Raw genomic sequence first — 25538 nt, 5'->3', positions numbered from 1 at the left:
GCGTCCTTTCTCCAGCTTTCTTATGTTTGTCGTTGAAGGTTTCCTAAATTATGCTTGCAAGTGTCTAAATCTGATCACAGATGGAGCATAAATGCCATGTTATGAATTCGAAGGACACAGCTTACTTTCCGGGGAATAATACATTGCAGTAATTTGATACAGAATAACGGAGACGGTTTTTGTTTTGTTTTCTTTTCACCATGCTTCCTTCAAAGCTCGCATCCACAACACAACATTCGCCCACCCCCGTAACTAACTCATTATTTTACAGCAAGTGAAATGAAACCGGAGACAAATGACTGTTGTTTAGTGCCATTAGTTTCAATGGCTTTACACAATATTTGAGTCATTGGCTCGCCTCTTGCTTTGGAGGAAGCCCAAATCTGGATGAATCTATGCGCGTTACAAACCATCCATGGGGCCAGGCCGGGCCTGCCTAGCAGATGCGGGTCCATATGCTTTGGCTCTGCACCCATATGGAGCGCTAATCTGCGGTCCAGGAATAGAGCACGCCACCGCTCCTCTTTTCTAGCAACCTCCCATCCAAAGTCATTTCCAGACACGAGCCCAGTTAAGCAAGTTCATCTGGAACATGTACAGCAAGACGCCACAAGACTGATGGGCCAAGCATAATATTTTCCTTGCTCTGTGGTTCCTGCTGAAGCTTAAATTGGAACATTTTCTAGAAAGCAGTGTGTTAGGCTTTCCAGAGCGCTAGTTACAAAACCCATTACACTCCTGTAATGTGCTTTAACCTCTGCCGCCTGGGTCGTGCAAGAACACGGCGTGCTTCGTCGGCGCTCGCTGGAGGGATTTCTCCAGGCAACCAAACCAGCAAATAGCCGCAGATATTTCACAACGCCCGGGAGGTTTTGTTTGCAGGAGGCACAGGATTAGTATCAGCTGGCCTGCCACCATTTCAACACGGAGGACTTAGCTTTTATTGCTGGCTGCGCTCCTCCAGCAGCGCCGGCTGGTTTCGTCTGGCCAGGCGCTTTCGGGGGGGATGACAGCCTCCCCCTGGATGGCTTTAGGGGTTGGAGGATGCTGGTTTTCCTGGTGCCTAATCCTTGCTCAAACCCCGTGCTTTTGTCATGGATGCAATGCAAGAGAGAGAGCTCAGTCCTGGCCAGAGCACATGAGAAGTAAATTCAGTGCCTGCACTGTGCAGTCTTAAAGGAGAGCTGGGTGCTCATCTCAAGCTATATAAGGAACAGGCACATTGTTTATTTTCATTTTATATTTTATTTTATACTTTGTATTTTATACTTTTTTGTACTCTTTATTTTATTTTATTTTATTTTATTTTATTTTATTTTATTTATAGGGTCTGGGAGGCAAGCACGCCCTGTACCAGCCCCCCAGCCCATCCCCATGATGCTGGGATAAGCAATGCTCCCTCCGTAGAAGCATGGCTTGGGTTTTGCTGTCACACCTTGCACGGGATGGGGACCCCAGGCCACCCCTGGGGTGAGCGTCCTTCTGCCCCGTGCCTCTCTTTTTAGAGGGTTGGAGATAGCTGCTGCTGGCTGGGTGCTGGGGATCCTCACACTGGGTGGAAGATATTTCCCTCTGTGGTGCTATTTTGTGTTTGTGCTTGACCCAAAGTTGTGAGAGCATCACTGTAGGAAGGGTTTGTTGGAGCTGACTGTGATTCCTGCAGAAATGCTCACAGATTCGCTTGGAGATGCTGTTAAGCAGCTACATGCGTCTGCCTTCAGCTGGATCGTGCATGTAATCGGCATGCAACGCTTTGCTCATGCGTGGGGCTAGGTTTGGTGGAGCTGAACAGGGGTGATTCCAGCTGGAAAAGGAGCTTATTGCCAAATGCCTCGATGCTGCTACTCCTGGGTGTTTTGGTTAGCATTCAGACCTCTGTCCAGTCTCTCTCAGTTTTTTCTTTGCAAAAATGGATGATGATCTACTCTCTGCTAGTGGAAAATCAGGCATGTAGTCCATTCCCCGGTGGTGGTGGCCTCTCTAGCCTGGAGCCTAAGCTGCTCCTCTGCCTGGGCCTGCCACAGGGTGATATTTTGCTGATGAACTCATAAATGTGAGAAATCCAATGAGGAAAGCAACCAAAACACTGAACGGGCTGAACAACATGTGGTGTAAGGAGGCACCACACCGGAGACCAAGGTGACACACCTGCTTTTGGCTCCTGATGCCGAGAAGCACTCTGAAGCAAACCATGTCCTTGCCATCCCAGTGGGGATGTCAGAGATTTAAGCTTTAATTTCCATATTTTCAAGCCTCTCTAGCATGAAATTGAGTAGCTTACATTTTTTAGAAGGGATGATGGTCAAAAAATATCATCTGTATAACAAGATCTGCAGATGGTGAAACATTTTTAAAACTTTTGCACAAAATTAAAAATGAATCTGTGTTTGGGCCAACTGAAACCATTTATACCATTATAAAACAGACTGACTGAAGTCCACCGCTCTCAGTGTTGTTCCCAAGCAGCATCCAAAACAGTGTAAAACTGAAAACAATTTTCATCACACCTTCAAAACAAAACATCGTGTCTGTCAGGTTCGCAAGAGCAGCGTCTCAAAAACACATTCAGTTGTTTTTCAGCACTAAAAAAACACCTTAGGCAGATGGAGTTCATAGAAGCCACTGCAACTCACCTGGGCAAATGCAAGTCACTGTTAGAGCAGGCAGCATTGAATTAAATTAATAAATTGCATTAATTAGACGGGATCTTGGAATCATTGACCTTTGCACAGACTGCAGCTTGACCAGAGGAGCCGTACCCTGTGCCAGTATGAGGTGTGGGCAAGACAGCCCCTCTGAGAGCAGCATCCACAGCGGTGTATGTGTATTTTTGTAGCAGGAACAGAAAGCTCTGTGCCATGCATCCCCCTCGGCACAGCCCCATGGCACAAGCGCAGCCAGAGCCGAGTTAAACCTCTCCTGCAGGGCCATTCCTCAGGCTGGACAAGCCCCGGTTTTGGGTTGGTAATGGCAGACTTGTTTCTTGAGCTTCGTTCAGCAGGGAAGAAAATCACTGGAGCAATCAAAGGGAGAGGAAAGCACGAGCTCACTTGCTGGGCATCAGAGGGTGAGGCCACTTCTTATCCCCGGGCTGGCTTCCGAGCATGTGGCAGATCAGAAGGCTGGGATGTAACAAAGCCAACCAAGATTAAAAAGAAAGGCAATCCAGGCAGCTGTGCTTTTGGCTGTGGCTTGGCTGAGCAGTCAAGACCCTTATCTGCAAGCTGTGGTGAGGGAAGAACAGACAGGAAGCACACAAGGATGGAAAGGGCATTGCACTTGGATAGGAGCATCCCTGGACCAGTGCCACAGCAATACAAACACAGCCCTAGCTCTGGATTCAGCCACATGGAAACTCCAATTCAGCTCTATTTTACAAGTCCAGGTCTAACATCAGCTGCTTGTTACGGTCTGAAAGTTTATTCCTAGCCCACAGCAGGGAAATAAGCATCCCAGAGCCACAAGTTTGGGCTGGAGGCAGCAGCAGGATGGAGGAGTGAAGAGCCAAGGGGCATCCAGCGTGTTCACGGCACAGCACATGCACCTGGATGGCATCCATATGGGATTTTGTCTTCCTCTCAACAGCAGGAGAGCCTTAACTGGCATGAAGGCATCCACCAAGCAGCAGCCCGGTCCCCAGGCATCTGGTGGCTGCCTGATTGCAGTCCCACGTGGCAGCACCGGGGCGGCTGGTGTCAGTTCGGGAACCTGGAGAGCATCCATCTGCCTTCTTGTGCCAGGGACCAACCTGGATGGCAGCGAGGTGAAGTGGGAGCTCTGCCACTGATTTGAGCAGCTGCTGGGCTTCACTCTTGGTTTAATACATTTAAAATAGGGAAATAGAAACACCACCAGCAATTTCATCCTCCAGGATAATTTGCCTATACCTTGCCTGGGCTCTGCCCCAGATGCTCCAAGGGCACCAGAAATCCCCCTGTCTCTTCCCTTTTCTCCATATTTAACCAGCATAACATTTCACAGTCTTAACCCACTTCTCACATTGATACATCAAAAAAAAATCACACTTTTTTTTCATTTTCTTGCATTTTTATTTAAAAAGAAGGTTTGCTAACAGCGATCAGTACCGTGGCCCAGGCTCCTCAATACAACAGTTGGCTTTAGCAGTCCTGTGGCTTCATCCCCATCTCTCCCTCCTCCGTACCGGGACAAACCAGGGATCATCCCATTTAGCAACCACTCCTGAATCGTGGGATGCTCCTCGGCACTGCAGACGACTTCCACCTTGCAGTTTCACTCTTTGCCTCCTCCTGTCTCAGGAAACCTCAACAGCTTAAGCTGAGGTTCACAGCCAGATTTAACTTTATTCTGTCACTAAACTCAATAAAAATTAAAAAAAAACAGGCTTAAAAAGCATACATAAAATAAATCACTTCCTGGAGTTGGAAAGAAACGTCCCCCTGGCGGCAGATTAGCCCACTTTTATCCACTATAATGTTGCTTACACCTTAATCTTCGGCATCTTCATCTGACACTAATTAGCAGGCTGGAGGTTCCTACGGGTATCCTACTGTCTACATCCCAAAACATGAAAGAGAGCTCTTCCTTTTACCACTCTAAGCACTCTGCTTTTAAAGAAGCAATGTGAAGTACTTTAAAACCCAAAACATACACTTTTCAACTTAAAAACCACAACAGTAGGAGGAGGCACAAAGGTGCTGAAACCTCACCACAAAAGCATTGCGACGCTTGCCCAGGGCTCGGCTGTGCATTATTTGCTTGCACACAAATTAAAACCAAATTGCACTCGCTGAACCCCGGACTCACCTGCACTCTGGCACCCAGCGCTAATTAGGAGATGAATCAAGGAGGTTATGGAAGCAGAAAATTAAATGAGCTAATCAGACCAATCTAGTTACTTCCCTCAAAAAAGGAATGCAAAATTTAGAGAAAAGCCAATGCAGTTGTAAGAACTTTTTCATATTTTAGGTACTCTCAGAAAAGCATGGGAAAAGATTAATTATTTCTTTGACGCTCATTACTACACAAGCATCCCATTGAGAGCTATCTGACATCCTATTTAACTGTTCAGAACAACAACTAATTGGAGCTTGAAAGAAAGGATAGATCAGGACTTCAGTAATGCAGCGCTGTGTGCTGGCTCCTTGCGGAGAAGTGAGAATAAATTATTTAGACTTGACAAAGTCCCTTGAAGTCCTGTGGTCTTTCTGCTTGGCTGGGTCTCAGGCCTATCACCAATATTTCAGCAGTTATTTTTGGAGGGAGAGAGAAGTCAGGCTGCTTAACAGGTAGCTTTTGGGAATTAAGAGCTAGATGTACTTACGGTTTTCATGAGCCCTGGCAGATGTCGAGTGTCTTACACCGGGGCACAGTAAGACAATACTAATGGCGTTGGTTTGCAGCAAAAAACCTTCCTGCCACGTTCCAGCATCTCTGCTCCTTCCCTTCTATATCTCTCCTTAAGAAAGGATGAGGAAATTCATCCTCAGTATCCTCCTAACTGTCCACCCAGCTCATCCACCGCCTCCTTGAGACCATACTGCAGCCCCGGAGGCTTCTCCCTTGCCTCTCCAAAGGCTGTGCTGCGCTCAGATCTGTGTGCTGCCCTGCTGGGCACCGGTCCCTGCTGGCAGGGGACGGGTCCCGCTGGGTGTTCCTCAGCTGTGAGAGCCGCCAACAAACCTTCCCTGCCCACCCCGCTCCCTGCCCCTTCCCTCCCCGCCACGAGCACGGAGCCAAGAACGTGCCTTGCTGCAGCGCACCAGGCGGTCTTGGCTGAACAAACTAACTACCAACCTCGGACCAGTCACGACAAACGGCTTCACGTTTACCCGTCACCTAACATACCCTCAAAAACCAAGGTCACCACCACGCGCCTCGGACGTCGGTCGAACGCCCGCTCCCGGCCCAGCGAGCGCGAGGTCTCGCCGGGGCCGGCCACTCCGGATGCTCCCGCGCCTCTCCTGCCCCTTCCTTGGTGAACACCAAACAGTTATAATACTCAGGTCAATATATATAGGTACCACGTATATGTATTTGTGCCGCTGCTCTGCGCGTTGACAAAGACAACCAACCCCGCCAGGCCGCACTCGGCCTTTCCGCCCCCTCCCCGGCCTGCCCTGGTTGTGCAGCCTGCAGGAACGCGGCCGGGGGCCGCCCTACGTGGTGGCCCCGTCGCACTCCCCCACAGTCAGCTTCAAGGCTCCCTGCTGGTGCAGAGTCTTTAAGGCTTTGAACTCCAAGGGCATGGTGTGCGGGCTGGCCTGCGAGGTGTAGCCGTACTTGAGGCTGTCGTAGTAGTGGTACTTGACCGGGTGCTGGTTCTGGTCGAGGGGGAAGGGCCAGAAGCCGTAGAGGTGGATGCGGTTGCAGAAGCGAGTGGCCAGGGTGTACATGAGGAGGCCGGTGGTGGGTCGCTTGATGTGCACCTTGTTGGTCAGCCAGTACCTGCAAAAGGACAGCAGAGGAAAGCCTGTTATTGCCCCCGCGGCCGGGCTCGCACACAAAGCTCGTCTCTTGTGAATTTTTTTTTCCCCCTCTCCGGCCGAGATATATTGGTGATTCAAAGTGAGAGGTTTCTGACTAGCAGAAGAGTTCTCCATGCCAAGAAAGCCTCTCTGGGGATTGCTTCATGAATAAGCATCTCCTGCTCTCTGTCTGGCGGTTACACCACACGTGTTGCTATGGCATTGAAGCATCTCATGTCTCGGCAATCCGTTACGAAAAACAAATTGCTCGCAACGCTGGCCTTCGGTACTTCAGCCTACAATTATCTTCCAATCAACCTAGGGGATCGATACCTCAGACCTAACCATCCACACGTCAAGTAGACTCCAGCAGACCCTTGAAGCAGCCACTCGCACACACAGCTGACGATTTTCATTGATCAATGAAGACTTTACTGACAGTAAACACAACAGGGCTGTAAAAACGTTTGCCTTTGCATAAAGGGTCAGCAGGCTGAAGGAGCTCAAACACACCTGCTCTGGTGCCCGTGGCGCACACAGCCACCGCTCTGCGGCCCTGTATCAAAACACGGCGCCGGGCTTTGCAACATCAGTTCATGAAACACGCAATTGGACACATTGCAATATGCAACACACGATACACAAGCTAGATGCGCTCCCTGTTGCAAGCTGTGCTGCTTTTTATGAGGGATGGCAAAAAGATAAGGGGAAGGAGGCATCCTGTAGTGATGCACGAGCAGAAAGGAGCAGCAGCTATATTTTTTGGGCTGCTGATAAAAGTTCCTGCAGTATCAACATCTTGTAATAAGAAGTTTCCAGCGCCCAGCGCGTTATTGCACAGACAAGTTATCTGGTTTGCTCAGCGGCAAAGCACCGTCGAGGAGCAAAATCAGAAAGGAGAAGATCTGGGGGGGTGGAAGAGGTCCCCAGGCACGCTCCCTCCTCCCCGAGGATGTTTGATGCCGCCGCTGCCTGCTCAAGCCCTCGCCGCGGGGTCTGCCAGTGGATTATTGGTGATGGATAATTCAAAGGGCCTGGGTGCAGGTGACTGAACACGGGACACGTCTTGCTCCTCATTCACGCTTCCCGCTGGGCTCCCGAGGGTCCGGGGCTCAGACAGCAGGAACCCGCGGGAGAGCAGAGCCATAATCCTGCAAATTAGCTTTTCATGAAAGCCATTAAAATTTAGCAACCAAGGCACAAAATGTACTTGCTTGTTCTCAGTGAGATAAGAGGAAAATTGACTTTTCTGGTGAATCAAATTCCAGAGGCATGCACAGAAAGGGGCGGGGGGGGGCAGGTTCATGGGGGTCCAACGCCCCAGGACTGGCCAGGAGCCCTCAGCTTTGGTGAAGTACGAATGCGGTGTTTGGGGAAGGACGTCCTCCTTGCTTGACACCTCTCCTCAGCACCCAGCATGGAATAGGAGCAAGAAAGTGGGGAGAAAACAGCAAGAATAAGCGTCACCATTGGCCTTTTCTGGGCTTGCCCAGGGATTGAGCTGTGGGGACAGCAAAGCTTGCTGTGGTGCCACTGCCTCACCCCACAGGTGGCTGAGGAACAGATTCCTCGATTTCTTCAGGGGAATCACATCAGACCCCTGATGTGCACAGAGAAGTGGGAGGTTATCACAGCTGTTTAATGCTGGATTAGGGTATCCTCCTGCGGCAGGGAAGCCACACGGGAGGAGCTGTCACATTGGGGGTGGCTCTGGGGGAAGATGCGGCCCTCAGTTTGAGGGCACCCCACAGCAAGCTACTGGGGTGCCTGCCCAGCCTGCCTGAAATGCTGACTTTTTTTTTTTTTTTTAAGATATATTAAGAATGACAAAAATGATAGGGGCTGCACTCTGAGGAGCCCTCCCAGCCACAGCAGGAAGGGAATCTGCCAAAACAACCCAACATGCCCACTGGGCACTCCAAACCTTCCTGCAACATCACAGCGGGGCTCAGTGACAATTCAGATGCTCAGAATGAAAATAACAGATACCATACCTAATATATAATGTCCAAACCATACCACAGGTCACACCACAGCACCTGCAAGTTGCTCCTTACACAATTAAGGTGGAAAACCTCCAGTGAGTGCTGGGGAACACTTTTTAATGACCCGTTTGTGGCAGGAGTGCGGGACGATCTCCCTCTCGTCTCTCCCACCACTGGCCAACAGAGACAATGGCCACATCCCCAGTGCAGGAGAGAACAGCTGGGGATGGAAATAAAATCTAATTAATTCCGTAAATCCAAATGAGGTTGTCTGGGCGCACATGGGATGCTGTGTCAACAGCACACCTTTAATATGTGAGGTCCGGGATTTTAATTAGGAGGAAAGATAATCTTGAAGCAGGCAGTAATTATTTTTCAAATTGGCTACACCAATCACCATAACTATTAACTGCAACATTTTATGGAAAGAGACAGCAATTAAAAGAGAAGAGCAAAGAGCATTCCTGAAACTCAATGCCTCCTTTCTCAGAGCCCTTCCGAGCGCCGACCTCCTTCAGAAGCGGCGTAAACAAACCCTCAGGGGTGTAAGCAGCTACAGAGATGGTCTGGCACCTGAGTGGGATGCAGCTATGAATAGGAGCCATAATGCTGCCAGGCAGGAATTGCCTGAGACAGCTCTTGTTTGGAGGAGCATGATAACGACAGATGGAAAATGCCACCAGAGCATCAAGGCCATCTTTTGTAAGGGAGCAGCCCAGACACAGGGCCGAGCACCCATCCGAGCTGATACTTGGTGCTAGCCAAGGACAGAGGTTTTGGAAGGAGCGGCTCAGAGCCCTGTGCTTTCTCCTCACCGGGTACCATCCGCCACGGACAGATCAGGTGTCTTGCAAAAGAGACTTCACCAGCGCCCTCCGGCCACTGGGAAAAGTGCTGCTCCTCCCCAAAACCCAGGCAAAACGTAACAGTTCCAGCACACGGAGGCAATCACAGCAACACCATTTTCCCAGAAGGTTTCTGAGAAGTCTCCTGAGCAGAACTGCCCAGTGCTGCTGCTGGTGCGTGGCTCAGCCCTCGAGACCCAGTGGGAATCCCTCTGGAGACAAAATGCTCTGAAGCCACCCATAGGAAGTGCCAGCTCCCACCTGCATCTGGAGGGACTGACAGCGCTCACCCTCCCCCTGCATCGCCCTGTGCACTGAATTTGGGGATCAGAGTCTGGCCCCAGCTCGTGCCGAAACGCTGGGTGCACGACTCCTCCCTGCAGGCAGAGTTTGGGATCATTAGCAAGGGCAGGATCCTGCCCTGGGCTTGCACATCACCTCCTGATGCATCCGAGGAAACCCTCAGGTAACATGTACCCTCCAGGCAAGGGTTAAACTGCAGGATAAAATAAACAGAAAATCTATCACGCTGATGAAATGAGTGAAAGAAAGCCGGGCCAATGAAGAAATCAAGTTTCAGCAGCATCAGCCGCATTATTTTGTGATACAAATCAGAATAGCTGAAATAATGCAATTTCAGACCCTTTTAAAACAGCTTATTTGTACAAGTGCGACACAAACACAAGCTGTTGTGGAGGTGCTAGCCCCTGAGTGTCTGAAGCACATTATCTGCCTGCCACACACATCCTGCTCCCATTAACGCTCACGAGAGGCTGGCTGAAGGCAATCAGCACCCTGCTGGCACCCCGTGCTCCCACTGCTGCACACCAGGACAGGACCAGCAGGGAACAGCACAGAGAGGAGATGAAGTGCTGGAGCCCCAGGGGACAGCGATATCTTCTTATCCATCTGTCCGTGTGTCCGGTTTCCTCCTTCACCTCCCACAAAATAACCACGCAGTGACCAGATCCGTGCTGGATGGGGGCTGACCCTCAGGTCCTCACCGAGGGTCCCAAAGCTGGGCTTCATCCCCAGCCCAAACCAAGCCTCCGTATCCTGACACAGCACATGCAGGACGAGATGGAGCTTGGGTTGTAGTGTCCCAGCACAAGGAAATCGATGCTGAGGGACTGAAGATTGGTGACAGATGAATAACTGAGTCCTTACGCAGGTCTGTGTAACTGGGATGCCCGTCTGAACGCACAGGGTACTCAACATCCATAAGCTGAGCCATCCCCAGACAGGAGAAATGTAACTGGGAAGAGGATCACTATTTCTTTACCCTTTCCTTCCTATGCTTCTCCCCTTCTTTTTACAAAGGAAAACCTAAATCTTCCTGATTAACTGGAACCAATCAAGCATCACGGGGACATGGTGGAGACAGACACCAGCTTGGATACAGCGTGCCTCATTTGCTCCTGCAGAAGGGGCGAGAATAATTGCCCACACAGCATTCCTTCCTGCGATACCGCTTATCTAACCCACACACGGCTTTACTTCGATGTTATTCAGGTGTGAGGACCCAGAGAGAGATCTGATGCAAGGATGAACCCACCTTACATCCCACCGAGCTGTGTTTCTGAGGACACGTGGCAGAGCCATGCTATGAAAGCCGCGGGCACCAAGCGAGGCGATTGCTGTCACAGAGAGCACGCGCGAGCTGTCACGGCTGCTTGGATGGTAAACCTAATGGGAGAGCGAGCCAAGGAGCTGGAAGATCTATTGATTTTTTATTTTTTTAAGAAGCTCTTAATAAAATCTGATGGGATTAGAATTGGTTACAGCCAAGAAACCCTTGTGATGGACACAGAGAGAAATGCTAGACTAGATTATACAAGGCGAACTGAAACGTGCCCGTGAATTCTCCACAAGAGGTGATAGCCAGACCTCCAGACACAATTGTCTCCCCCCACTTCCTGCATTTCATGTTATTTCTCTAACAAAAGCTGCTTGGCAATGGGGATTACAAGGCTTTTTGGAGACACTAACAGATGACTTATAAGGGGCTCGCTTGCTTTCCAGCCAGAAGATGAGCACCGCGCTTGCCAGAAGCTTCGCTCAGGAGACATTTTAGAGAATCTCTCCGAAGTGAGTCATGCACCCCAAAACGCATGGAGCCGGCACCGGGAACAGGCTCCTTAGCCAGTAATTCTGCTCCATCACTTTGACAGTTTGCTTCTGAGCCCCTCCATCGAAATGCTGATGGCTCTCCCCCTTCTCGGCATGCAGGGAGTGGAGCTGGTGTGAGTTTAACCGCGAGAGAAGAGCCTCTGTCCTACTGCATTGGTTATCCAGAACCACCGACACAAAGGCTACCAGCAAACATTTAAGGCACCAGCACAGCTGGGAAGGTGGTGTCTCACATGATGCTGTTAAGGACAACAAAAACAAAATGCTTTTTATTTATCTCAGTGATGGATGCTCTACAAGTGCCCCAAATGCACTGCAAATTATAGGAAGAAATGTTCAATTGCCACGGAAATGCATTTTGGTCTGGGGGAAAGCAGAGCAGGACAATAAATTCCGTGGTTCAAGGAAGAGTCAAGAACTTACAAATGTATTTCTCTGGAAGTGAAGGAAGAACAGTAAAGGCAAAGCTTTTGTAGCTGAATTGAAGTTGGCTGAGATAACATTCGTCTGTGTAGAAAGTGCAATTTCTTAAAAAAAAGAAAAAGAAAATACTTAAAAGAGTTTCTTAGCTGAAAGACCTTCCCCATTTCTTTGTAATTTCTAAAACAACTTAGAACAGATTATAAATCAAAGGTAGCTCTATCCAGCAAAGCAGCAAAGTAGAGCGCACAACTCTATCACTGTAGTGCAAGGGGGTGTTCAGAAGGCTTTGTGGGTTATTGTTTCTCAGCTGCATGCTACACTCCACAGGGTGTCTTAATTTCACAAATCTCAGATCCATCAAAGAAAAAGCTTAATGCTATAACTACCATGCTCCCCAGAGAGATGGGGACTGCAGAAGTTATCGGACACCATGCCCTTCTAACAGCTAGGAGTTCATCAAGAAAAAATACACGATGATTGTAGAAATTAGTATCAAAGAAGGTAAATAACTAAACTGCTAGTCACTCTGGCCGCTTTGACTTGGGGAAAGACTCCTTCCTCATCCCAAACCGCACCATATGTTTTGGTAATCATTAATCAACAGCATCCTCGTCTTCCTGCTGCTGGGCTGAGAAGCAGGAGGGCAGGGCAGGCAGCAGCTCCCCTGGCTCGGAGGGGAGCCGAGCAGCCTGGGGCACCCTCCTCTCGTCCCGTGGGGAGCTGAGGAGCAGTGCCTGGCCCCACCAGACCCTCACAGAGCTTCCTGTGGGCAGGTGCTGGCACCGGGAGCAGTTGCCAGCACAGGATTAGCAGCCTGTTGATTTAAAGGGCTTATTACAGGAGCTTAATTCTATTTTGACAGACGAAAGTAAGTCAATTACAGCTAGAAATAGCTCAGAATTTGGGTTATTTCCCCCCCTCCCTTTTACATGAGTTGTGGTGTCATTTTCCTCCCCTTTCTTTACCTCAAAGCCAGCATTTTCTGTGAAATGCCTCTCAGGCCCAGGGAAGCCTCAAGCACAGTCACTGGAGGGCAGACCCTGCTGTCCTCACGCCTTACTGCTGCCTGGGATTCACCGTGGCGCCAGAGCCCAGCTTAGGCTGGCTTGTGCTGGAAACCACCCCGAGAGCACCCCCAGGGCCTGCCCTGTGCCCACCCCCTGTGCTGGCACGAGGCGATGCCAGCAGGGAGCAACCCATCCAAAAAGCTCAGGCTGGAAGGTGCAGAGGGGAAGAAATGCCCAAAGTAATCAAGAACTGTCAGTGCTGAGGCTTAAAGGGGGGAGCGTCACCTGCTCAAATGAATTCCCAGCCTGGGAGAGCAACAGGTTGGAGTCTGGATGAGAGAGGAGGAGGACTGCTATAAAGGGGCTGACACTAAGCCACCTCCTGCACAAGCCACCACCTGCCTGCTCTCCCTAAATACCTAACAGATGATCTCTTACCCCAGGGAAATAAAGCAAGAGCCTACCTCATCCCCAAGGCATTCGTGTAGAAGCCTCACCCCTGGGGCTCCCTTTCTTTATAACCTCCCCAGTACCCTCCAGCTGTGCCTTCCATGCTCCTGAAATTGCAGCAGCCCCTTCTTGCCCTCCCAACACATCCCTTCACCATCACCTGAGCCTATTTACCTGATTAGCAGGACTAGGCCACATCAGACCTTTCCCTGCCTTAGAAGTTCATTTAAGATGAGCACTGCAATTAGCAGCATTACAGGAGCACATGGGCTGTGCAAGAACTACTCAGGAACTACTGGGTCTCTGCTGTTCGAAGCTACCACCAGCTCCCTGATGTGAGGAGCTGGGTGACGTCCCCACATGTGACTCAAGCCCAAGTTGACGAGCCTTGTCACTAGCCAGCACACACCCATTTCTCCTAGGAAAGCCCTAACAGTAGGATGGGGAGTGATTGTGGTGACATCCAGGCTTACAGACAGCAAAGCACCATCAGATTCAGGCTCTGTTGCACACCTAAAAGACCTCACGCTCAGCCCAGCGAGGAGCCCCCCGCTTGCAAGGTGGTCTCTGGATCTCATTTAGGGCCCAGCCATGGCTCATGGAGTCTTCCTCATGGTCTGCAGAAGAAACAGCTCGCGCTGTTTGCCTCCAGCACAAACCCAGCTCAGGAAGCTCACGAAATGCTGGCTCCGAGCGCATCAACCGTGCTCTCACCCTCGGACAGCGTGTAGCAGGCGCAGCGAGGGGTAGGCAGTCCTGACGTTGATGCGGTGCTTCAGGATGAGCTCGTTCACCCACTCCACGCGCTCCTTGCCCCCCTTGGCCATGAACGCCGGGATCCACAGGATGCTGCCGTTGAGGCTGTGCAGGCGCTGCAGCAGCTTCTCCCGCCACGTCTCGTTCACCAGGTCCTCGAAGGCTCGCTGGATGACCGACGGGTTCATGGTCACCAGGTCCGTCTTCATGCCCACGTCCTGCGAGTACTCCTGGACGGGGGCCAGGTTGCACCTGCGAGGGGAAACACTGAACAGCCCTCTGCAATGGATATGAGATAGGGCACTAACAAATACGGTGGGGGTGATGCCCAAAGCTGGGGCAGTGACAGATGTGCCCGTTTGCCCTCACTTTGTGGAAGGGGAAGGAAGAAGAATGAGGCTTTGCAATAAATTAGAGAGGCTCTCACCTGGTAATGATGAGCTATGTCAGTACGCTGGCACGCGTGTGCCTGTTCCTCTGGGCAATGCTAATGCTGCGTGTAACTGGTGGGCGGGTTTGTACGGTCTGTATTGCTGCTGGTGCAGTTCAAAAATAACACGGAGCAACAAACCTCCCTTGTTTGCTGCCACAGCAGATTTGAAATTAAATGGCTTTTCCCACGCAAGGAAGATGCTCGCCTCTGTAAGTGCCTGCGTGCCCTGCGGCAGCAGCAGCAGCTCGGGCAGGCTGGCAGATGTCCCCAGGTGAAACATGCACCAGCAGTGACAATGACACCGGCAGGAGGTGGATGCCACAGGACTTGGGCTCCACAGGGTTTGGCTGATTGCAGCCTGTGACCTTCAGAAACCCAGTCTCACTCCATCATTTTAATTGCTGTCTCCTCTGGGGCTGTGCAGGCGGGTAGGGGCTCCGGGGCTCCTGTGAGGGATGAGGATGGAGGGGCTGTGGGATAAACCGCCAGCAAATCCCCCTTGTTTTATGGGGGGTTCCTAGAGCACGCTGTGCTCTCCAGTGGTGTTTTACAGTGAATTTACAGTATTTAACAAGCAGGAATTGTGTCTTAACCATCTGTCTTGATAATCAGCCGTTACTGCTATTTTTCCCCACTTTGCAGATGGGGAAATAATGGAAAGAAAACCCAGCGAGCGGCATGTGGGGCCCTGGAGCCCATCCGATGTGCTCGCTGCAGGAGTCAAATGGCTTAAAATAAACATTGGGTCTGAAGAGCAAAGCCGTGTCCTGGACGCAGACCCCATTCACTGCTGGCCATTGCCAGCCCTGCTGAAAAAGCCGCCTGGAGAAAACCTCCTCGTGAGGATGCAGTTTTGAGTGGTGGCTTGGCTAATGTATGGTGCGAAGAGCACGTCCACGCCAGCCCTGCACTAGCACACGTGGCTGGGGAGACTTCGTTCCAAATCCCAGTCCTACCCCACCTTATGCCCAGCGAAACTTTTCTCTTGCAACTTTGCTGCCTGACGTGAAACCCCTCCCTAAACTCTGCCAGAAGAGCAACAAGCTGTTTTCTCCTTTGCTCTCTCTGGTTACGTTTAAGGATGCAAATGGGTCCAGTCCCCCGTGGCCAGGAAGGAGCTGCTGGCAGCCAGGCTGGAGCAGCTGGCCGTGAGCAAGGGCAGAGGTGACATTATCCTCGTCCCCACGTCACGCAGGGGACTGCCTCTGTGAGCTGCTGATGGATTGGGCTGTCTTCATAATAGACTTGCCAGGAAGCAAATGTCTGCACATACATAAATCATCAGCGGGATCCCACAGCCCCCTCAGTCAAAGGTGCTGGGGATGGATGGGAGGGCTGGCGTGCTCCTCCTCTGCACTCCGAGCATCTTCTGGAGGGAATTCGGTGGAGATCGGGACCTGCCACCGCAGGTGGGGGCAGTGTGACTGCAGGACATGGGCACTGGGGACAGCAGGGTGAGAAGGCATGAGCTGTGTTTGCAAGGAGCACTTGGCAGTGGTTGGAAGAGTTCACAGCAGGGCGTTCGTGTTGGTGAACTTTATGCTTGCACCTCTCCAATCCCCCAAACCCCCAAACCCATCACATGGCGGGATGTGGCCCCTACCTGATCACGAAGCTGTGTGCATCGATCTCGGGGCCGCAGCCGCTGCTGAGCAGGACCCCCGAGTTGCCCACGATGGCACAGGAGGGGAACTGCTTGCCCTTGAGGGGCGAGGTGCGGGGCAGCAGCTCGTACAGGTTCTGCGAGACGTTCATGGTGCTGTCCCTGTCAAAGACGTAGTGGATGATGTCCCCCGGCTTCAGCGTCCCCTTCAGCACCGAAATATCCTTCTCTGCATCCAGGAACTTCAAGATCTGTTTCCTAGGGACAGGGAAGAAAACGGCCCCATCAGCTCAGGTACAGAGGGAACCTGGGTAACACAGAAGATGAACTCTTTGTCTCCTGCCTGCCCTGCAGGAACAGCTTCCAAACAGCTGTCTCCATCTCAATGCCCTCTCCTGCCCCATCCAGCCCTTCCAGCAGGCTACCATGGCTGGCCCACCATCAGTGGGGTCTCTGCATTCCCCCCGGGGCACACCAGCATTGCACACCAGTTGCACTTGGCCTGGAAACTGGGGGCTCGAATGCTCCGTGTTTCACGGCTGCAGGGCCAGCTGGTTTAGCCGGGAACTCATTTCCAAGCGATCGCTTACAGATATGAAGTCTAGCTCAGCAGGAGCTAAGCCTTTTATTTCTTCCTTGACTTCTTTAGATGATATACAGAGGCAATTTGCCAGCTTGCACTGGAGAGGACCAGATCTGTCTCTTGTCCTATAGGTAATTACCAGTACCTGATCTTCAAAGAGAGTGTCTGGTTGTGTCTCCATTTGGATGAGGCTGGTTTAATGTCGTGCTTAATGCTTTCATTACTTCTGTCAACAACAGCTGGAGACGAAGAGTCATTTATTACTACTTCAGCTCTAGAGAAAAGAAAGACAGGGCGAGGGAGAGAGACAGGATCCGTTAGCATCCCAATGGCATTTCTAATCACTGTCTTCGGCTGTGGCTGCTGGAATTCAAACTTCATCAGAAAAGCAAAATTGTAGTTATTACCTAAACGAGAACTGAAAGCCTGTTTGTATTCCGCCACGCTCAAGCCGACACAGATCCTTAAATACCTGCTCGCTCACACAAACACATACTTACAGGTTTACAGAAAACACAATTGTACACATCGAGCCGGAGAAGCGCATGCATAGGAAACAAGAGCACACTGCAGAGACAGGCTGGCAGACAAGACACACAGCCAAAATGTCACCAAGAGATGGGCTGCACCCCGAAGCAGAGCCCCTCAGCTCCTGGGGCAGGTAAAAACCTCAAGAGGGAAGCACAACCTGCACTTCACCCTACAGAGAAATGAATTAATTGAGCTGCTGGGTGCTGCTTGTGACGTTGGGTACTCCCTACAAAGACCCCAAACAGGGGGAGATTGGCTTCTTATTAACTTTTTTCCCCCATTGAAAAAGAACAAAATGATTTCTGCATTCATCCTGCCCGCTCCTTGCCCAGAAATGAGCAGGGGGATGAGAAACAGCCAGATACACTCATGCTGGGGTTTGGAGATGATCACTGGGAGACCCCAGCTTTTAATCCCTACTCTAAGAGGCAAATAGGCCCCAGCACTTCAGTGCAATTTACATCAAATGGCATAAATTAAGGGAGCCTCTGCATATTTGATTTTAGTCAGCCGCCCTCCAAAGAGAATACCCAAACATCTCATCAAGAAGCTGTGCATGTGTCTGCAGCCCCGAAAAAGCCTTCACACTTCAGAGCGCTCTGAAAAACACACAGCCAAAGCACTTGCTACCAGCTGAAGGGAATCTCCCTCTGTAGTGCAAAGGGTTTTTTCCAGACGGAGAGCAGTTTGTAAATAAATACATTTATAAAAGGCAGGTAAAGCCCAAGGTGGGAAAAGAGGGAGAGACGGGGCAGAGCTCATCGCCCAGGCTCAAGGCAATGTGTAGCTCCTGGGAGCACATCTCCAGCCCAAGGCTGGTGCTCCTGAGGACACATTACATCTCAAACTATGTAGTGTTGCAGAAACGAAGGGAGAAGTGCTGATAAAGGCTGGATGTCAGCGTCCTTGTGTGTGCTTGTACATACCAAATGCTACGGGACCTTCTCCAGAGGCTGCCTCCAGTGGAGGTTGTTTCCCACCGTGCATTTTGCTATTTCACCTCATGCTGTGCAAAGCTTACTTATGAGGTGTCAAAAATCTTAAAGGAAATAGGGTAAAGGAATCTGAGGAATAACTATGATTTTTTTTTGTCGTTGTTTTTCTGTTTTCTGTGTTTGATGATGTGTTGCGACATCGTCGCGGAATGGCACAGCTCTTTCTTTCTTGCGTGGTGTCGCTGGGCTTTACAACTTGGCAGTGCTGGGATGACACAACATCATCGTAAAAATAACACAGAGAGGCACCGAGTGAGGCTGTGATGCCATGAAATGACTCTGCAAGGGAGCGACGTTACTGAACTGCGTTACGATAAAACCGAATGGGGTTCTGATGTCAAAGCAAGCTCGCTCTCTCCTAATAGCACACAGTAAACCACGAAAATGGCAACTCTATCACTGACTTATTTTCACAATAAGTAACTCTCTCTTTCTCATTCTCTCAATCACCGCAACTTGCAGATCCTTGGTTATTTGCAAATGATTATTGCACTGAGCTGGGGAAGGAGGGAGAGAAACGATTAAGAAAATGCAAAGCAGAAGTGAAAAGAAACAGATACATTTGCTAAATAAGACCAGCACTATCCAGTGAAGAGGAGAAGCAGATTAATAGCTGCCTTACAGCAAAAACAAATGAACACAAAATCTAATTTACAAACCTATTAGATTTGCTATGTAAGCTGTTCACAGCTGATCTGATTGTACCTCTGCCTCCAGAACTCCTGCAAGACAAAGGAAATGCATTATTTATAAACCCGGCTCCTCTTTGCCAAGCATTGTTCAACAGTCAAGAGATCCTGCTCCGAAGGGCTCTGAACTGAGCCACCGCTCGCATCTCACCCCATCCAGAACGGAGATGTCCTGATGCCTGTGAAGGGCTTTTCACATCCGTCGTCGCTGCTGCCCTACTGCGACCGTAAAACCATTACAGCAAAAAGCTCCTAACCAACCCAATTAATAATACCTGCGCTCTCTAACCAGCCATCAAAGACATCTGGTCTCTGTTGTCAAAGCAGCGTGCAGCCTACAGGTTGCGTTAAATACATCTCAACTTCTTTTTTTTTTTTTTTTTAACGCATCAGGTGGGAGCTGTGCCTAGAGAAGGTCTCCTCCAACTCCAGGTTGACAAAGGACATCCCCCTGTCCTTCTCCAGGGGATTGGTGGAATGACCTGGCCAGGATTCATGCCTTTGGCTTCATCCTGGGATTAAATTGAGACCACCCAACGTCTCCATTTATCCCAAACGAGCCACCAGCCTCCTGGGTGACTTGCAGAGACCTTGTCCTCACCGCGTGCCTTCTCCCAGCTTCCAGTGACCCAAGAGAGACCCAGGGCCCCTTTCCAACCCACTCCGGTCCCACGGGTGCCCTGAAGCCCCTGGTCTCCACCCTCGGTGTGACCTGGCTGAAGCTACGAGACCAACTCAGCACAGTTGCTCGCAAGCTGGAGCTGGGACCCGAAGGGCCAGCCTTGTCACTGCCACGACCTGGCAGCCCCGCACGAGGACGGGCACCAGACCTGCCTGAGCAGGACCTGTGGGAACAGAGAGCCCACGTTTCCAGCACCAGGCTCTGGACTGATGCTATAATTTAAAATAGGTGGGACCGAGCCCCTTCAGAACCCAATGTCACTCGTATGGCCCATAAATCCTCGGTTAAACAAATCCCAGTACTGTTCTGCATTTAGCTGTCTGCAGAGCCCCTTCTTGCTTTAGCTTGCTATTTTCAAGCAGGCCACAAAGAATCTGTCCCCTGCTTTCTGGTGACACTCAGTGGCAGACGCATTTTAGCTGCCACGTCCTCATTGCTCCGTTTTATTGTTTCCATTGTACAGTTAACTACATGAACACGCTCATAAAGAGAACCAAATTCTTCTCCAGCAGAAATATTATTACCTGGAAACATATACCTTAATGAAAATGTATCTCAGGAGCAGGTATTTCTAGCAGTCCTGAAAAGATCCCAAATGTATTAGACACAAATGAAATAGTGAGCATGACCATTTGGTAGCATTAAAAAGATTTTCAGGCTTGTGGGATGTGATGTAAACCCCTTAGTTAGGCTGAGAGCAACCCTCAGCATCGCATAATATAAAACCCTTGGAAATGCTGTGATGTTTGTCCCTTCCCTCCCTCCCGCAGGAGCCCATCTACGACCAAGCCGTTGAGATTCTTCCTCCAACACTCTCCTTTTTCCTCTGACAAACCTGAGAGCTTTTTTTTTTGGTGCATCAAGGGAACAGCAGGACTGGCTTATTCCTAGAGCTTACTGGCATTTAACAAGCCTCTGCTTTAATGGGGTTCACTGCGGGTTGTGGGAGCAGGCTGGATTAGCGTGCAAACCACGCATCTTTTCAGAGACGTCTCCTCTGAAGGAGCCTTCCAAATGGGATTCACACTCCTTCACACTTGCTGTAAGAGAGATAGGGACTGGATTAAGGGCTTAGAAAAAAGAAATGTTGCTCTCTGAATAAGTGCTGGTTCACAATCTCTGTGAAAGGGGGGGAAAAATCACAGAAATCTGGAAGTGGAGAAGACCTCTTAGCTCCCACCTCATCCATGTTTTGTGGCTACAGCAGGACTGATCCAAAGCATCACAACATGTTATTCAAATGCGTTTATCCAAGCTAAGCTTTACATGCCCCCAGTGACAGCTCTGTGCATGTTTTCTCCTGAAATCCAGGCAGGTGCTCGGGCAGGCAATGCTGGATGTGAGAAAGAAGACCTGGGAGCCCATCTCCCAGCTCGCTGTGTGTGGAGGCAGCGGGGATAGAGGTCAGCTCTTCATTTTACCTCCACTGTGAAAAGCAAGAGTTTTCAAAACATTGCAGTGCAAACAGAGCACAAAGCGTTCAGTGCAAACAGCACAAAGCGTTCTTGTGGCTGCCCTGTCCAGACACCCGAGATGGCAAGGAAATGCTGCCTTCCTCCCTGGATGGGTATTTATATGATCTGTACCCTATTATGGCATGGAACTGCTGTCATATATGAACTTGGAAGGGACAGCTCAGCAGTGGAGGAGTGAGCAGGGCTCTGCTAGCCAGCATCTGGCCCAGAGGCAGCAGGGATGCTCTTGGCAAGCTCCTGAGATTATGGCAGGGATGCTGCTCCCCCCACTGGGCTTGGTTTCTCTCTCCAAGCCACAGAGATCGCCTGAGACTGGGACATGATACTTGGCTGAAGCTCTCCACTTGTCCAGTCAACCCTAAAACATTCCTGTGACTCAAAACCACCGGCCTTTCGACCCTTCCTGTCCTACACTGCAACTTCTGGACACCCTCCCTACAATCTTCCTTTGTACAACCAAAGACAATGAGAGCTGTGATACCATGGGGAAGATTCCCCCATCCAGACGTCTCTCTCAGCCCTCCAGCAGGTACCAGCCAGGCACACCAGTTGCTCAAAATGCCCCCAGTTTAGCCAAGCACCGTATTTTCCAAGGATTGCCGCAGCTACCAATGCAGCCAAGCCACTATCGTTATACCACCTCTCCAGTCCCACCTGGGAAGAGGAAAACTTTAAGAAATGGAAGGTAGTAATTAAGAGGCACATGTTAAAAAAGCAAACAAACAAACAAACACAATGCTTTTTATTACACCTCACTGACCTGGAGTTTCAAATCTCTTGGCTTCAAAAGGCAAAGAGCAACGTCGATTAAAATTGCACTGATAGGCATTGATTTTGAAAAGCTTTCTAGTGCTACAGCGTGTTCAGATTGAATTGCTTTATTAATCTAGCTGTTATCAGTTTGATTGTATAGCCAGCCCCACAAAGTACCAACCTGCTTCCTAATCCTATTATTTACAAAACGGTCTTCTTTTGACTTCGGCTTGGATGTTTTCCAGCGATAAGTTGCATCTATATGCGATAATGCCTTATTACTGGCTTATGCCATCCTTTCTCATTTTTGCTTTAAGATTTTTCAAGCTGAATTTTGACTATCTAAGATATTATATAGGTCAAAATATTCTGTGCTTAGCTCTAGAGTGACACTGATTCGTATATCAGAGGAGAAGAATGAAAAAACGTCTTATGGTTCAGGTCCAAATTTTCCTGGATGAATAATTCCTGACAAACCAGGTATGCAAAGACTTTTCCATTCACAGTCTATGAATGGGTTGTTTAGGGTTTTCGGTTCCCTTTTCATCATTGTCCACTTCTTCAACGATTCTCTTAATTGTTGCTCAGTGCAGTTTGGTCTTGCTTCCAGCAATTTCAATAGATGGAATCAAAGCTGCTCTGACTGAACAAGTAGGTCACACAGCCTCTTTGGGTGACTGGGTCTCTAAAAGCAGGCTTCACGCACCCCTGTTCGCAGGCTTACAAATCTGAAAATGTGTTTTCCACGGATATTTTACAAAGCCCACCTCATGTTCCTACTTCTCCCCAGAGCAGAAGACACATGGGAAGCAGGCACAACAAGCATGGATGGTCCAAAATACGTGAGCTACACAATTCGGCCACATCCAAGCACCCAGTCTGCTGCATTTACATTTCTGGTAGAGCAAAAACTGCCAGAGCCTTCCTGACCTTGGGTGAGACGGGTTGCCCCAGCTCCCCTCTCCTCCCTCCTCCACATAAAACAGCGGTAGTAACAGCTCCATAACCCGTAGCGGGATTGTTAAACAAAATTTATTCCCCCGAATTCCTCAGAAAGACAGCTCAGAGCGCCACAGTTTTATCTGAGGAGTGCAAATGAGTAACACCTACTGAGTGAGTTTTCACAGCCCTCTTTTGCATTAGGTGCATTTTGTGATCCTCGCTTTAAGGCTGGGACGGTGACGGGGAAGTGGCTCGGCCTGTGCCACCGGAGGTGACGGGCCCACAGCCCGGGACAGGAGCAGATGCCTCCTGCCCTTCACTGAGCACGGCTCGATAGCTGAGGGGAAGCACATGTAACACAGAAGGCCACAGGAACTGATCACAGGCGTGATGCCAGGCCTGGGCAATGCCAGCAGGGCGCTGACAGACCCCCCTGCAGGCCAGGCCGACCTGCTCACGGCCACCAGAAAGCCTGGAGAAAGGGATACGCTGCCCCGTTGCTGGAAATGAACCACAAACACTTAGACAACCCCCTTCCTCCAAAACCTGACACACTTTAGCTCTGCTGATGCTCACAATGATAGCTAATCTGACGTGCATGCATGTGGGCCAGACCTGGCGGTGTCAGGGACTGGCTGGTACCCGCACACCGCCATGTTAGAGACAGGCTCGTGTCCTCCGGCTGCCCCATGAAGTGACCGAATTTGTCCTGCTGACCAAGAGAGATGCAGTCACCAAGCTAAGCCCTGTGCTCCCTGAGTCCTCAGGGAAGGGGCCTTCAGGGTCAGGATTCACTCAGGCCAGTGCTGCAAAACTGGGACGAGGACACAGGCTTCAACCCTCCCTCCTCTTCCCTGAAGTTTGGGGTTTGTGTTGAGACCGGCAGAAGGCTGAATTCATCAGCGAGTCCCCTTGGGGGCTTCTGGCTGGATGCTCAGCTGATTTCTGAGGGGAGCATGTCAAAGCCCATCCACACCCATGAGCTGCTCTTGTTATCGCAGACGAGACAAAACATGCAGAGGGAATGCTCTATTCAGAGGGAGTCAGGCCCACACCTTCAGCCAACTGCCAAATGAGAAACTAAAGCCAAAATTGGGTGAGAAGTGATGGCATCAGACCCCATTTCTGACCCTGGATATGGGATGCTGGCACACAACACCGCCTGCCTACCCTAGTTTTCACCTTGCACCAGAAAACCAGCTGCCAGGCTCATTTCTCACTCACCTCCCCATATCACATTTTGTATCATATCAGGAGGAGCCAGGACATTTGAGATTTGCCCATCATTCCCGGTGACATTTCATCAGTTGCTTTTGAGGTTTTCATGCCAGGGTGTGAAGGAGACTGCGATTAAGAGGAGTGGTGGCCGTTGGGCAGCCCTGCCAGCATGCACTCTCCTGGCGAGCAAGGTTCCTCTCTAGGGATTAATTTGGAGGAAATTTCTAAAGCATTTGTCTGCTAGGATGAAAGAGCCTGCAATATATCTTGATGAGACATTTGAAATCTCACTTCGATGTGTTTAAAATCTCACTTGTTCATATTGTCACAGCTTGGCAGCCAGGGTGTCAAAAACTTCCTAAATATCAGGTGCTATTTTTGCAGCTCCAAGTTCCACTCTTTCTATCGAGTCATACAACCACATTTCAGAGATTGTGCCTGTACCAGGGGATTCAGGAACATCACCTTGCCTCACTGGTTGGGGAGCAAGGTTGGGTGGCTCGGTGACAAAGTGCCAGCCGACAGCCTTGCTGCCGCTCATAGCACTTGGTATCACCCTTCTTGAGTAAAAGGGGGTCTGTCAGTCTCGTACAAACCAGCCTCTCTAATTTAGCTGCTTCCTTCGTGCCTCAGGCCCACCTCCATCACTTCACCCACCTCATGGCCCACGAGGGAAGGGGAAGGTTGGAGGCGCTCAGCATTGAAGCAGCCCCGTGTGCCAGGCAGAACCACAGCTCCGCATCAGCTCCCGTGGAAATGAGAGCAGGGTTTAGCCCTGAGCTTTCTGTCTGGCTGCAAATCACTGTGTGCAATCATTGCCAGCGTACACCGAGGGCACAGGAATCGAGACACATGAGTTTGCAAAACAGAGACACCTATTGCTTAATAGGGTTAAGCCAATTAGGCTGAAATGCTTACGTGACAAAACCGGTGCAGAAGCAGCAGGAAAGGCACAGCTCCAAAGGTGAAAGGACAGGAGGCAAACGGAGGGACGTCCGCAGGACGTCACATCACCAGGGTGCTGCTTGGGAATCCCTTGGTGCTGGGGTAACCGGAGCATCACCACTAAATCCCAGTCTGTGTCTGAAGGAGCTGTGAGAGGCAGGAGGATGCTGGCAGCACGCTGACAGTCCCTGCTGCCCCGCAGGGTCTGCGGATCCAGGGCTCACAGGCTCTTGTCTCTCTCGCACCTGTAGAGTGTCAGGTCTCACATCCACACACGTTCCTCACAATGTCAGCACGGCTCGACTCCGTTACCCCGTGACACTCCTGTTTTATCGCTGCTCTAAAGACAAAATGCTCACGTGCTCGCAGGGATGAAATGTCACACGCTTCACCTCTCCCCATCCTGCATACCGGCAGACCTTATTCCTTCCTTCAGCTTATTTGGGTATATTAATGAAACAGCCAGCAAAGAAGCAGCCGTTGAGCCAGGATAAAAGCATCCAGAGAGGGGCTTGGGACGGGGGTGTTGTCTGTGGATTTCGTTTTCCCCTTCTGGAAGGGAAAAGGTGAAATACCAAGAGTCCAGGGAAGACCTAGCAAAGAGCTGAGAGAGAAAAATGTGTCACTACTTAAAAACCATGTCTACA

General features: G+C 50.3%; 1 protein-coding gene and 1 long non-coding RNA gene across 3 annotated transcripts in view; both read right to left on the bottom strand.

Annotated features, from left to right (window-relative positions):
* Positions 1–4025: 4025 nt before the first annotated feature.
* ST8SIA2 (ST8 alpha-N-acetyl-neuraminide alpha-2,8-sialyltransferase 2) overlaps positions 4026–25538 on the bottom strand; it is a 28679-nt gene continuing 7166 nt past the window's right edge. The window contains exons 2-6 of the mRNA XM_080551802.1: positions 18847–18909; positions 16807–16935; positions 16079–16336; positions 14001–14294; positions 4026–6426 (exon numbers count right to left, since the gene is read on the bottom strand). Coding sequence (XP_080407928.1) covers positions 6138–6426; positions 14001–14294; positions 16079–16336; positions 16807–16935; positions 18847–18909 — 1033 coding nt within the window. The 3' untranslated portion in view covers positions 4026–6137. The remainder of the gene's footprint in view (positions 6427–14000; positions 14295–16078; positions 16337–16806; positions 16936–18846; positions 18910–25538) is intronic.
* On the bottom strand, positions 11061–13994 carry LOC308176268. Of its 2 annotated transcripts, none has more exons than XR_013938197.1 (2): positions 13301–13994; positions 11061–11645 (listed from the first exon to the last, which is right to left on the bottom strand). It is a non-coding gene; the product is annotated as an uncharacterized lncRNA (long non-coding RNA). The 2 variants fall into 2 exon arrangements; XR_013938198.1 differs by lacking the exon at positions 13301–13994 and adding an exon at positions 11830–13115.

This window comes from Anser brachyrhynchus (genome assembly GCF_964034855.1).
Source record: "Anser brachyrhynchus genome assembly, chromosome: 11".
Lineage (NCBI taxonomy): Eukaryota > Metazoa > Chordata > Aves > Anseriformes > Anatidae > Anser > Anser brachyrhynchus.
The sequence above is the reverse complement of the archived record's forward strand: the minus strand, read 5'-3'. Positions and strand labels throughout refer to the sequence as shown.